The sequence below is a fragment of the Bemisia tabaci genome, chromosome 8, assembly GCF_918797505.1.
Source record: "Bemisia tabaci chromosome 8, PGI_BMITA_v3".
NCBI lineage: Eukaryota > Metazoa > Arthropoda > Insecta > Hemiptera > Aleyrodidae > Bemisia > Bemisia tabaci.
The window spans coordinates 44,463,618-44,477,871 of NC_092800.1; the positions used below are offsets into that span (position 1 = coordinate 44,463,618).

At 41.3% G+C, this 14,254-nt stretch overlaps 1 protein-coding gene across 2 annotated transcripts in view; it reads left to right on the forward strand.

Moving 5' to 3' along the window:
- Positions 1–14,254, forward strand: part of side-IV (sidestep IV) — a 648,417-nt gene that overhangs the window by 597,882 nt on the left and 36,281 nt on the right. For both annotated transcript variants that reach the window (XM_072303132.1, XM_072303133.1), the window contains exon 11: positions 12,105–12,407. In XM_072303132.1, the coding sequence (XP_072159233.1) occupies positions 12,105–12,407 (303 nt within the window). The remainder of the gene's footprint in view (positions 1–12,104; positions 12,408–14,254) is intronic.

Consider the following 14,254-nt stretch of genomic DNA (forward strand, 5'->3'; position numbering starts at 1 on the left):
CTTTTCCATTTCTACAAAGAGGATCACGCCCACCTTAATATTGTTTCTTGTTTGATGTGGGGCAGCTCTCTAGAGTACCCTGCCCCCTATCTAATCCACTCGCCCATAGTTCTGTTCGGCAGAGATAAAAATTTCCACTTGACATGGTGTCCAAAACCGAGAATGCCGAAGGAAAATCGGGATTCATCAGGGAATCTATTCTAAAACCCGAGAATCTCTTTTACTGCCGCTTGGATACCATTCAGTCCGTGGATAATTTAAGTACCTCTGTTATTGAGGTTCATGCTGTTGCACCTGAAAAAACACATTTGAATCCTCATATTATCAAAATAGTAGAAAAGCTTTCATTATTATGAATAGGTAATCATCAGAAACATGTTCGGAATTGAAAATTTGAACGTGCCGGGCTGACAGTTGAAAACAATTCCGGATGCATTTTTGATCTTCCTCAAAATCGATAAAGCTTGAAAATATAAACGCAACGTGGGTTGGCCTTCTGCCCTGGTTTTCCGCCGGAACTTTTCAATTTTATTTTCCCACAAAGGAACTCCGGGCCCGAGTCGTTTGGCCATTTGCAAATACCCACATTTCATTAGACCGCCCCCGGGGAACAGTGAAACACCTCTCGGTCAGGTCCGCACTACACCGCCCGACGCATCCATTAGTGACGTCATTCTTTTTATTCCGCGTTATAATGGTAATTAAAAGCATCGGGGAACATAAAAATCAAATTAAATCTAATAGCAGTCGACAGAGGGCGGGTTCGTTTGCGTCACTGCGACGCGCTCCGGGCTTGCCGACACCACCTCAAAAATCAGCCCATTTCTCAGCACGGTGTGATTTGATATCAAGCTTAAAAATTTAGGCCATTCAATATTTTCTTAAAATAATATGTTTTAGTCATTTCTCTGCGCAAAAGCTTTCCCTTGGAAGTACTGCCTTGCAAATTTCGAGGGTAGACAATGGAGAATTTGCATGCTAATTTTTTATTGCTTCATCTGAAAGTGCTTAAAGAGCCCCCCATTAATTATGGTAGCGCCCCAACTAATTATGGTAGTCCTCCAATAAATTAGGTAACTAACCCAAATGTTTCGGTACTACCCTAACTTGAGTTGCGATACTAATACAAATAATTAGAAATGTCCATATCATCCAACAAATTTGGGTAGTACCACAATTTTAGGGGATAACCCCTGACACTTTTTTTTCCGTGTTATTTCGGCGTGAAGAATTAAAATCTGAAATATTCGGATTTAATCCTGAATCATCTTGCGTTCCAATCGGAGAAGTGGGGCTTTTCCTGCGCCGAAAAAAAGATTGGTAGAAATTACCACTCCTTCACCTTGTATTTCACACAGCTTCAATTACAGTCAATTCTGCCAGCAGAAAGGTGAACGTTACTATATAATGGTACAGGCAACCATTCCTCTGGCAGAATCGACTTGGAGATTGGTCGAATTTACCATTCCTTCACGCTGTGTGAAATCCAGCGTGAAGGAATGGTAAATTCTACCAATTTTTTTTTCAGTGCACCAGCTGGCAACGGCGCATCCAACGTGACCGCGCTCCTTTGTTCCGATTCAGTCGTTTAGTCCCTTCGGATGTTTCATCCCTCATTTGTTTGCTTGTTGGATTTGGATTGTTTTCGTTTTTCTATTTTTCTTTCTTCCCCCGGCTCGGGATCTTCTCCGACCGGGGCGAGTTGCCAAGCGCCCCGAAACGCGCCTGATTTAATTGACTTAGATGGTCCCAGATTAATGAAGAAAAATCACCGCTTGAAAATCACCGGAATGGCGTACAACTAACGAACCGAGTTTTCGCTTGCCACGCAAATCCTCGCATCGCACCATTCGTTATTTCTTTTCTTTTTACTCAGCTTTGAGGCAAATTTTTTTTAAGAGTTAGTAATCTGCCGTGCTAAGGAAAAACGCCGTATGGACATTTGAGAGTTGCCAAATTTCCTTCCATAAGATGTTTATTTTTGAGGAAAGCTATGAATATTTTTCTTTGGAATTTTCAGAAACTTAAGGTGAAATTGCGAACAAAATTTTACGAAAAATTTGAAGAAAAATACTGACAAATTTTCCCAAGAATTCGTGATTTATCAAAGTAAATTTGGCAATGCCTGAAGGCTTATACGGCGTTCTTCCTTATCACGGCAGTAATATCATAGGTGGATCCGATGGGGGCATAGAGGCCTCCGTCCCTTTCGATCACTCGAAGGAAAGAAGGAGGAAAAGGGAAGAATGAAAGGAGAAGAATGAAAGCCGCTTGTATTAGGTGATTTTTCACGTCGAAATTGACTCAAACGGCAAGTAAGAACTTTAAAATTTCGAAAATGTTCTCCGAGAAGCCCCCAGATCCCCCTTTCACCCCCCCCCCCCCCCTCCGTACGAAGTGTCTGGGTCCGCTTATGAGTAATGTACCGTCCTGAAAAAAGTATGGCTTTTACCAGAATTAGGGTAAATTCAATCTTGAGTTTACTTGATTTTTTACATGTGATACCCTTGGACAAGAATAACCTAATATCTGACACATCACAATCTATCATCATCTATCTATCATCATCTATCTAATATCTGCAATGGTTCACTAAACCACCAACGAAGTTTGACCTGCGACTAACTCGTCGTATGCGATTCGGGTGATTGAAAAATAGTGGTTAATCTTCATCTATTTCGGATCATCCAAGTCAATTAAATCAGGCGCGTTTCGGCTTGGTGTTCGTAGCCATTGATTTTTTTTAAATTTTTGAATTGAAATTAGCGGCTAGCGCAGCTCAATTTTTTCCAAAATATGGCTTAGGTTCTTTCTCTTTTAATCAGTCAATGTGTCTTACATTCTTTTTTCACGACGAAACGAAGACGTAAATTTGTAGCATTCCCAATGTTTATTGAATATGGCTTAGGTCCTTTCTGCTCAGCTCATTCGATGCGTCTAACATTCATTCTTCACAACGAAACAAATACGGTAGCTTGTGGCATTTCCAATGGTTATTAAAGACACATTTTTACGATCCTTCCACGAACCGCAGTATAGATTCAGTGAGCGAGAGAATGACCGGAGGATCACAACGCTTCTCCTTAATGACCCTGAGGGTTCAATTTTTCTGAACGGAAAAAAGGAAAAGTGAAAAGAGTGATAAAATAAATCGAGGAACGGTAAACTGATACGAAGTTGAGCTGCGCTTGTCACGTCTCGGGAAAAATGTCCCGAGACTCTGAGGAAGTGGTGCGTGGGAGGTTTTTCGGTGAAACTTGGCAGCCGCGTGTGGGTTCCAGCGTGGTCAGGGTAATTGAAAAAGTTGAGAAGCTAGTTAAAAATCCACAGGCAAAATATTTGTATTGCTTTTCTCCCCTAGCTCCGCTGTGTCTTTGGCGCGAGAGACGTCGTAAATTCTATTCCGTTTCACCTGAAGAGTGAGTAAAGCAACACGACGCCGCTCTGCCAGTATCGGCTAATTTTTCTCAACTCAACACTGAAATTACAGTATGGCAATTTTTACCAGAAGTGTGGTAAAGTTTGTCATTAGCAAGGTGGAGAAATGGTTTTGGGTCCACACCATTTGGCGGGGAAAACAAAGCAAAGAAATTCCAAAAATTTTACAATTACAGTCAATTTTTTTTTTTTTTTTTTTTTTTTTGCTTTAATGAGTCTGATCTTTTGCTCGCGAAATGGTGTAGAGCTACCACTATTTCTCTACCTTGTTACATACAGTTTGGGCCATTTTAGTGTTTCATTCAAAGGTCATTTAAAGAGACTAGCTTAGCTGGCGCCTCTAGAAAGGGATCCTTCGGTCGTAAAGACCAGCTATATTTCCGCGATCGAATTTGGAACATATTCGTTCGATACGAATACGATAAGATGTTCGTATTTTTAAATTAACGCCTCTCAATTATTACATTCTATCCCAGGTATGTTTGCCTCAAAGTATCTGTCAAAATTCCTAGCGTCCGATAGGAATAAACTTTTTCCACCGGAGAGGTTTTCTAGTTAAGAGGATGTAACGCAAAATTATGGTAGCTGTTCCTCATGAGGGCCGTAGAAATTGTCAAATGCAGACCTAAAGTTAGTGGAGCACTCGGGACAGAATGTTCGCCTGAAAAATTTAAGTCCCAAGTTCTGAGCGAAAACTTAAATCGAGTCTAAACATCCAACTGCACAAGATTCTATGCGCGGCTGAGAGAGACCGCATGCTCTCAAAACGGAGCTTTTAAAACGCTGATGCCAAGTGGAATAATTTAAAGCTTTAGACGCAGTAAGGATGTGTGATCTTTCGTCTCAAGTAAGAGCCCTGTAGGATGAATAGAATGACGGTGCCGAAAATGTTACAGGCTAATACGGCCACTATTTTTCTGTCGAAGTAACAAATCTCTGAAAAAAAAGTAGCTTGGATCTAGAGTCTAGACTCTCAAATACAATGACAAGAAAAGGTGCTCTTGATTCAATCGGATGTTTGCTTAAATCGAGAACCAATCCTCTTCATTTAAACGGATTTCCTTTTGATCCAAGAAAAATCCGATTGAATCAAGAGTATTTTTTTTCTTGTCATTGTTTTCAAGAATCTGGACCCAGGATTCAAGCGACTTTTTTTTCCAGTGATGGGTATGTTGCATGAAAGATACACAGCTAACGGAGTAGAATTTTTACAGGCACAATGTTGTAAGCTGCGCGTTAAGAACAGTAAGGATGTAAAATACTCAAAGACGCAAAGCCTTGTGATGCACATCATGTATTTTCATTTATATCCTTTGTCGGAGTTAAAATCATTAGGAAAATCTTCACTTTTTTAGAAACTATTCGCAAAAACCATGGACCAAAACTCACGAGAGTCGGAAATTCTCAAACATTTTTTCGCTTGGAATTCATATATGACTCCAAAAATATCAAAATTTTGAGTGACAGGGTCACTGGTCAGAGGTCCAGGGGAAGATCTGAATTTTTTACCGTGAAAGGTCCAGAATGCTCCTCTGGGTTTCCTCAATATTTTGGAGGCTTCGGATGAATTCAGCTACAGAAATTAAGGGAAAAATATATTTTCATGAATTTGGGTCCACAACTATTGCCGCAATCGAGAAGAAATGACGATTTTCCAAGAAATATAGGTGGTCATACCTCTAATTTGCGGCATTTTCGGAAATAGCTTCACAGATTAAAATAAGCTAATTTTGACTCGCTGATTACGCTCCTGAAGTCCAGTCATTCAATTCAGGAACATCCTGTACAGGGTTTTCAATGCACGGTCTTTGAAATGGACGGATTTAACTGGAATTAGTCTAGTTACAATTCAATTTTCCTGATTTTCTCTCATGTTCCTTGTTTTAACATAGCTCTGGGGCACTAAACACGTTTACTTAAATACTTTGTGAATTTACCGTAAATTTAGTATGAAGAATATACATAAAAAGTTTCAAGTTTTAGGAAAGTAAGACACCTGCAGACCGATTATTGAAATTGATAAACAAAGCTAACGACAAAGAAGACAAAAGGGATATGGAGAGATCCTATTTGTAGAGGCGGGTGGTTGCAATGGACAAAGGCAGCAGATAATAGACTAACTAACGGTATCCCACGAGTGACTGTACAGCTAATCCATCATTTTCCTCCTTAGTCTGTAAGAACCACCCGTTTCAACCATCAAGATTGCTACATATTCATTTTGTGTTCTTTGTCCAAAGCTTTGTATATCAATTTCAATGATCACTCCAGAGGAATCTTGTAGTATTATTTTGTAGCCGGGGAAGAAACGCCTTCATTTCTGACTGATACTGTGCAACACTCCCAAGTTCGAATAGTTGTATCCAGCTCTGCATCTGTAAAACTCTCAAAAATTGTTTAAATAGTCCAAGATCGGACCAATATACGCAGAACCACTGAATTCAAATGAGACGTTGACTAATTTCCTCCAATATTCTATTTCTCAACAGTAAACTTATCAAAATTCGAACTTGAAATTTTGCGAGTATGTTCTGTGTAATGTAAAGAAAATTCGCACAGAGTTTCAAAGCGTCATGACATGTATTTTTCTGTCGATGAAATGAAACATGAGAGCAAATTAGGCGTTGTTTCCGGGCTTATTACTGAATTTTCTCTACGAATTTATAGACAGAATAGAGAAAGAAAAAACGGAGCGTTCCTTTTTGTCTTAACGGGTGGTTTAACAGACTTAGGGAGAAAATGATGGACCAACTAAAAGGTCCCTCGTGTGTTGCCGTTGGTCAGTCAATAACTTACCACTCGTTTCCACCTTTAGGATCGCCCCGTTTTCCTTCTGTCTTTCTTGTCTATTGTTTTGTCTATCGATTTCAATAATCAGCCCGCTAATGTACTTAGGTTAAAATTTCTAAAACAGCAGCTCGTGACAATGGTCATATCAAAAACCTATCAAAAACAGGAAACAACACGGAAATGTAGACATAAAAATCAGAGACGTTCCGGCTCAAAACTGAGCCATTTTCAGTTAGAAGAATAAAAATAAAATACAAAAATTCCAAATAGAAACCTGCAGACTACATGATCGCCAAGGAAATAAAAAAAAAGACTTTAAACAAATCAAAGACAATTCAAGAATCATCAAGACATTCAGAGTCAAAACAAAGACTATTTGGAATTTTTATATTTTACTTTTATTCTTCCGACTTCGATGGCTCAGTTTTAAGCCGAAACGTCTCGGAGTTTTTATTTGTACTTTTTAGCCTTGTTTCCCACTTTTTCCTATGTTTTTGCTAATGTAGTTAGGCTGATTCCAGCTGAATTTGCCCATTTAAATGTCTCAATTCGGCATCCTCGCCGGCGTCGGCCGTCGTTGCGAGAGATGAAACAGACGCATCGCGAGTCGCGAGTTTTCAGCAAGTCAAGCGCGAGGTCATTAAGGGAGTACGACGCGGGGACGGGAGGCAGGGCTGAGGGGGGCGGAAGGGCGCATGGTTCATACGAGTATTAAATAAGAGGACTCGGCGAATAGGTAAGTTCGTTAGTTGGCTATAATTATCCTCGAGGTGGCGATAAAGGTGGAGTCTGTTGGATGTCGGGGCTTTGTTGCTTTCCTTCACGTCGTCGCCGGTTCCTGCACTTTCAGGCTCCTCCAACTTTCCTTAGCAGAGCCTAAAGGAGCCGCCGGTTGCTAGGCCAATGAACCGAATGCATTTAAACGAGAGCGGTCTATCTGCATCGGAAGTTTTCCGAAAAGACGTCGCCGTTTCTCGAGCGCAGGGTGGGGTGAAAGGTAAGGAAGAAATGAAGGATCGGAAATTTCAGAGAAATATTTTACGACATTTCACGAGGCTGTAAAATTTCATATTTCTCAGGAGCTTGTGTATGCAACCCGCACTCAAACACTCACAAAAATAGGAGGAAGGCATAGTTTTTATATTTTGCGAAACAAGAAAAGGAACAGGTATATGTAAATATATTTCATAAATTTCTGAAATGTCATGTGATATTTCACGTGAAATTTCAAGATTTTTTTTTTCATGAAATGTTGCTACCCTGCTTAAGCAAATAAATCATTGCTTCATCTGAAAGTCCCTAAAGAGCTGATATTGCAGTATTTTTTTATAATTTTTTTCTGGAATGGGAAGTAGTATAAAACTATTTTGAGAAGTGAGAAAATGCACCGCCTAGTGAAGTCATCTGGCAGCACTTCCCATTTAAACACATTCATTTTAGCAGATTAAGTTATTTTGTCATATCTCCTCCGATAATTGTTCAATTTATGAACCAAGGGTAACCCCGTGTTCAGCTCTCTCAGTAGTTTCCACTTAAACACAAAATTCATCAAATTTCAGACACCTGCAAATTCTCCATTCGTTAATGGTTCAGTGACCCATCCTGTCGAACTATAATGAGCCTTGGATCTAAAAACCCCAAATCTGTCATATTTGAGGGAAATAAACTGTACCACATCAGAATCGTGTTCATCGCATATCTCTTCCGCAGTGGCGCCGCATGCTTTGCGATATATCGAATGATCTGCCATTTAAACCTGTGGAAAATATAAACCAATAGAATGTACTGGTACATTCTTGTGAAAATTTGAATTATATTTGTGTCAGTATTGTGACCTTCGATTGGGGTTATATTCCTTCGTCCAGGAAACGATGATTTGTTCAAGGGATCGCTAGATTCAGGCAAAAAAGGATATCTTTATCGTAGGATTACGACGTCAGTGGCGTGACATACTTTCCGATATTTCGATTGATTATCTATTTAAATCTATGGAAAAGTATTGATAAACAGGGTATTCGCAGCGAACACCTTAATAATCGATTATTCACCACAGCCTCAATTGGGGAAATATCGATAAATATCGATCATTCACGCCGCGCCACTGCTCTTCCGTCCGTAAATTCCACCATGTAATCGACAGCATGCGCATCTGCGCCGAGACGTAACGTATCGAACCCGAGTTCTTCCCTTCGAGCAAGGAAGTCAAACACGGAAAAGCACAAAGTTTCCCTCCGGCTGCTCCGCCTCGAATCAAAATTCACAAGCTAATAGAACCCGTCAATCTCAACCACCCATGCCCTCCATCCGACGAGCCCTAGATTACAGAGGTTCTTACGGAACTTATAGCTCATCGAAAATCTGACTTACGCGGTTTCAACCCCGACGGATCCATATATCACGGGTCCCCGCGCCAAGATTGAAGCTGCGCTGCATTGATTGCACAGGGTCGAATCAATGGTATCAAATGTTTTCATAATCTGAACGCTCCTCTCAGCCAGGGCGGGTAACGAATTAATTCTGTTTGCATGCTGAAATGTGTATCGAGTGGTTTTTTCAGCCCCCGCTCCGCTGTAGTAGCTCTCGAGATCGACGCTTACAAGAGGGTCGAGTGCTTTTCAGCTGCCTCCCCCTCGCCCCCCCCCCCGCCACCGCGCTCCCGACGCGATTGGCTCTGTTGATTTTTATACAAATTATGTATTTAAAGTCGGGGTTTTTCCCCCTCGGTGTGTCTGAAATGTGTCCCTGGAATTTTACGTAAAGTCGTTCACGATCAGAAACAGTCGGTTTTTTTGCTATAATTTCCGGAGAAATAACTAGAATCAGCCTGATTGCATTACACGCTGATTGATCTCCTCTCAGGGGAGTTTTTTACGATAAGTTCAAGCAATATTTATTGATTATTCGGCTATCATGGAGCCCCAAATTTTGACCAATGTAAACAAATCCCAGCCTCTCCGCTTCTAGTTTAGCCCAATGTAAACAAACAAGATGGCGACGAAGTTCTACAAAGCTCTAGACGTGATTTTGGATGTGATAGAAATTGTTTTATGATCAACTTCTGAGTTGAGTTCGGATCGACCGTTAATGGATATTTTTGCCGAAAATTAACCATTGAGTGTGATTATCATTAATTTCTCAGCCGATAATACGTATTCCTCCAGGTCGGGTTTGGTCAAACTTTGGAGCCCTATGATAACGTAAAACTGATGAGCCAATCAGAGAGCGGCACATAGATGGCAATACCCTCCCATATACAGGTACTCTAGGTTGGGCTAGAGTCCATTTATACTGAGAGTAAAGACGATGGGAATCCATTTCTGATTGGTTCCCGTATTTTAAGCTTTCAGAGTGTCACAAACGGGAATGAAGATTACATTTTCATCAATCGCAAAGATTATAAACTGGAATGGACCGGGGAATTAGGGGTATGACAAGGAAAAATTGAATGAGAGAGGGAACTAAAACAAGAATTCGGGAATGGATTGATCAAAGATTACAAAAAACGTGCGATTTGTGTAATCTTTATTCCCGTTTGTGACATCCATAAGCCGCGTTGTCTCAATTCTCTGTATAAGGGGACTCCAGGTTGGGCCACATAGCGACTGGGGGCGTGTCCCTTAGTTTTATGAATGACCAAAACCAAGAATCCTCGGAGATTTCGGCATTTTCGTCCGGATACATCCTTTTCTTTGTCCGTGGCCGTGGCGTGGGTTTTTAGTCCTCTTTGAGAGTTGGGAAGTCGTGAGCTCTCCACGGTTGAGATCTTAGCGAGTCCAGAACAAACTCGGGGAGTCAATGGAGCAGAAGACGGTGGAGCAAGTTGCGGGAGAAGATCCGCGGGATCCCCCTCGTTTTCTCATTATCCCTGTCCAAACAACGCAGACAAAGCAAAACTTCCCCGGTCACGAGTCGAGTTACATCCAGGTTTCGATAGTTCTCCTCCTTACTTCTTCCGCGGCTCCACTACTCTCCTCCGCCGCTCCGATGCCACGGTGAATAGATTACTCAGGTGATGTATCTTGCTAAGAGGTGGAGAGTGAAATTTCTTAAGGCTCGAGTAAATTTCACAAAAGTTGAAATTTATTAATTTTTTTTAGAATTATTGATTGAACCTTTGAAGGTCTGAAAGCGTTTCAGATGGTCTTTCTGTTGATGCTGCGGTGTTATGCTACTGTACTGAAGATGCCAGACACAAAGAGGGGGCAAAAAGGGGAGTTCAGAGAGAAAATCCCCAACCTAACCTCTAAACTAAACGAAAACATTTGCAACGCGCGAATGTTTTAGGCTTGGGGCAAAAAATTTCAAAATTTAGAATCACTGTTTCTAGGCGGTTCTTAGCCTCCTGGACGTATCCCCAGAAGTTTCAATATATTTTATGAAATTTCATGAAATTTTCCATCTCTGATCTTGCTCTGCCTGAGGAGTCCAGAAATCGAGACTGGAAAATGGACAAGTAGGCAAGGTGCAAATTGAAGCATTCTCATAAATGTAGCCAAGTCAAAATTGTACGTTGAACACGATTTGCACAACGAAAATGGGTCAGTTGCGCTGGTCACAGAATTGACGCATTGAATTGTGTTTTGATGCTTCATTCTTATGGATTAGCTAAAAATATTAAGATCCGTCCAGACCGCATCTTTCTACGTACAATAATAACCGAGATATCTCCCGTTGAAAAGTTGGATTTTTGACGTCATTCACCGCGGTAGTGACGCCCTCGGTTTCTTCCACCTTGCTTTCATCCACGTCTCACGTAGAGTAACCAGTGCTAATGTGTGTTTCCCTGACTGATGAAACCATGGCTAAAGAAACCAAGGGTGTCCTACCGCGGTGGATGACGCCAAAACCCCGACTTTTCAAGGGGCGATATCTAGGTTAATATTGAACGTAGAAAGTTGCGGTTTGGACAGATCATAATATTTATAGCTAGTCCACTAGAATCAAGCATCAAAACACATTTCTGTGACCAGCGCAACTGATCCATTTGAAATGGTAGCTTGGCCCATTTGGGCTCTAACTCTATTCACGGAGACATCGGATGCCTGATGGATTTTTGAAGTTTCACACCTGTCCATATTCCGGCTTTACTGGTAATATAATCTGGAAAATCCCTGGAAAGCTCTAAAGGTTTGGATACACGATCGAATTCGGAACCAATTCTGATCAAAGTAGACCTGTTGATGACTGATGGTCACCGTGCAACATTCCTCTTTGATCAAAATTGGATGGGCCGTCAAATTTCAATTAGAACAGAGTGCCACCATCCATCATTACCTGCCGCACGAATCATTCCTGCTAAGTTTTCATTTTATAACTTATCAAAGTAACGTTTTTTAGTCTGATGACTCCCGATATTCTTTGATGGTAATTGATTTGGGAATTTCATCGTGTATCGAGACCTTTTAAGCAAATTTGCGCGATCAAATATCATTCACCATTGTATGATATTCAACGATTGTGCATTTTTTTAAAACGATATTCGACTTCATCGTTGGTCTCACCGGAGGCCGGTGAAACCCATCAATTTGAAATTTCAAATACACCTCTGGACTTGAATTCGATTTTTGAATTGATGCAATCGATGTCAGAAACTTCATCTCTCACCAGATTTTTTGTTTTGTCACTTCTATCTGTCGTGTTTTATCAATTCAATTCTGCTGTGTTTGCAATCTGCTGCATTTTAGTGTTTCGTATTTTTTATTTTCTTCTTTAATTTCATTTAAAAAAAAAAAATCTGAACCCTGATTGGCTCCTGCTTTCACCGATCATCGGCATCACTCAGCATTTATCAATTCACTAGATGAATGATATTAGATCGCGAAAATTCGCTTTTTGAAAGGAAATCTGATGAAACCCGTGTCTTATGTTTGTTGCAGATGCACCGGTGTGTTTGTCGGAGCTGGACGAGCTGGTGGGGGCCGTTCGGGAGGAGACGGTGCAGCTGCGATGCGAGGTGGACGCGAACCCGGCGTCGGTGCTCTTCACGTGGACGTTCAACAACAGCGGGGACCTCGTCCAGCTGCCCCCGCACAAGTACACCACCGGCACCAACGCCGGCACCGTCTCCCGGCTCAACTACACCCCCGTCTCCGACATGGACTACGGCACCCTCTCCTGCTGGGGCCGCAACTCCGTCGGCACACAGGCACTCCCCTGCCTTTTCCAGGTCGTCGCCGCAGGTAAACATACACATTTTCTCACGAATTACCGCTAAAAAATCATCCAGCGGGGCGATTATTGAACTTGATAGACAAAGCTATAGACAAGGAAGACAAAAGGGATGTGAAGGCATCTTATTGGTGGAATCGGGTGATTGCAATGGACAAAGGAGGTAGGTATGAGACTAACTATCGACAACCCATGAGAGACCCTCTAGTTAGTCCATCATTTTCTCCCTTAGTCTATAAGAACCACCCATCTCAACCAATAGGATCGCTACATACCCCCTATGTCTTCTTTGTCTATCGTTTTGTCTATCAGTTTCAATAATCAGCCCGCAGGTGGCTTAAAATAAAACAAAGTGATATCTCCAGCCCTCGGGTGCCGGAAAGGGAGCGATTCAAAGTTCCCTCGAGTGGGTTATCTATTGAATTTAATCGACCGGAGGCGAGTTGAAATATGGCAATGCCGTGAGAGCAAAAATTAATACGTCTTAAATCAGCTAAGTTCTCTGTAGATTTTTCATAACCTCACAATCGAGTAATCGATCAATCGACGTTTAAAATTTTTAAACTTTGAAAACTGTTGCTTCATTAATAAGTATCCAAAAGTTAAATGAGCAGCGTTTGAAATGAGCTCGGATTTTGGAAAATTGCTAATTTGAACTGTTCTTTTCGTCCAGAAGTCAAACAGAAATGGACCGTTTTGAAGTATGCGGTAGATCGCGATATTTTCGCTTCAAGCAAACGGGTGAACCACAGATCTTCAGATTAGCGAATTGATCGGGAGAAGCGATCATGCTCAAGCATTGAATCGTTTAAAAGCGCTTCCTATCGAATGAGTGCTTAAAATTCAGTGTCAACATAACCAAAGATTAGAGAGACGAAAACGGGCATTAAACTTAAACTTTAAACTTACTTAAAATCTTAACTTCCTTAAAACTTGTATGCCGTATCTGCGCAACAAGACATTGTCAGCATAGAGCGATTGAGCACAAGGGAGAATTTCATGAGCCGCTACCCGAGTCGCACCATGGTCCAAAACCCAAGAATAAGAAGAAATCCGTCGGATGTTGACTGAAAGATCACGAAAGTTTCGTAACTGATATTTTTTGAGTCGCTAATTTCGAATTTGTTGTCCAATTGCCAAGATTTTAAAACCCTGGCCTATTAAATGTGGGCAAGTTTTTGGCAATCTGCGGTGCGGCGTGCTGTCTGCTCGGAACACACATTAGCGCCTACAAACCTAAGGGATACTTCACGCATTGCGCAATGCTTGAAGTATCCCCTTGGGTTTGTAGGCGCCAATGCAACTATTCCACCACGAAAGTATTGCACAGTATCGAATGTAATTGAAGGCGCACTAACGTATGAAAGTCAACTGTTACCGTTCACCACTGTTTAGAGTCCCGTTGATCCTCAGCGTAGTGCGCGTTTCGCGCTGGCAGCACGCGGCGGTGCTCCCGACGCGACGGGCGGGTGTGACCAGGAATTAAATTGACTACCTTCTTTATTTTAAAATTATCAGTTTTTTTTTATAGAAAAACGTTTTATATAAAGATGTAAAGATGCATGGTTTTTACAACACCGTAATGGAGCTGGTTCCTCCTGTGAAACGTAATCCAATTCCAGGGCAGGATTTTACTTGATTTTCGTATAAATAAATAAACCTCGAGTGGAAATTAAGCGGCACAAATGTAGTTAGTCTGATTCTCGCAGCTACCGTCCATTTTCAAAACCAACAAGATTGTTCCTGTTTGCAAAATACATTTTTCATATTTTTTCCTAATTACAATACTTGCTCAGTCCAAGTTGATTGTTTGCGCAGTTCCATTATCCCGACCTCCCGCCAAAACAAAGAAATGAAG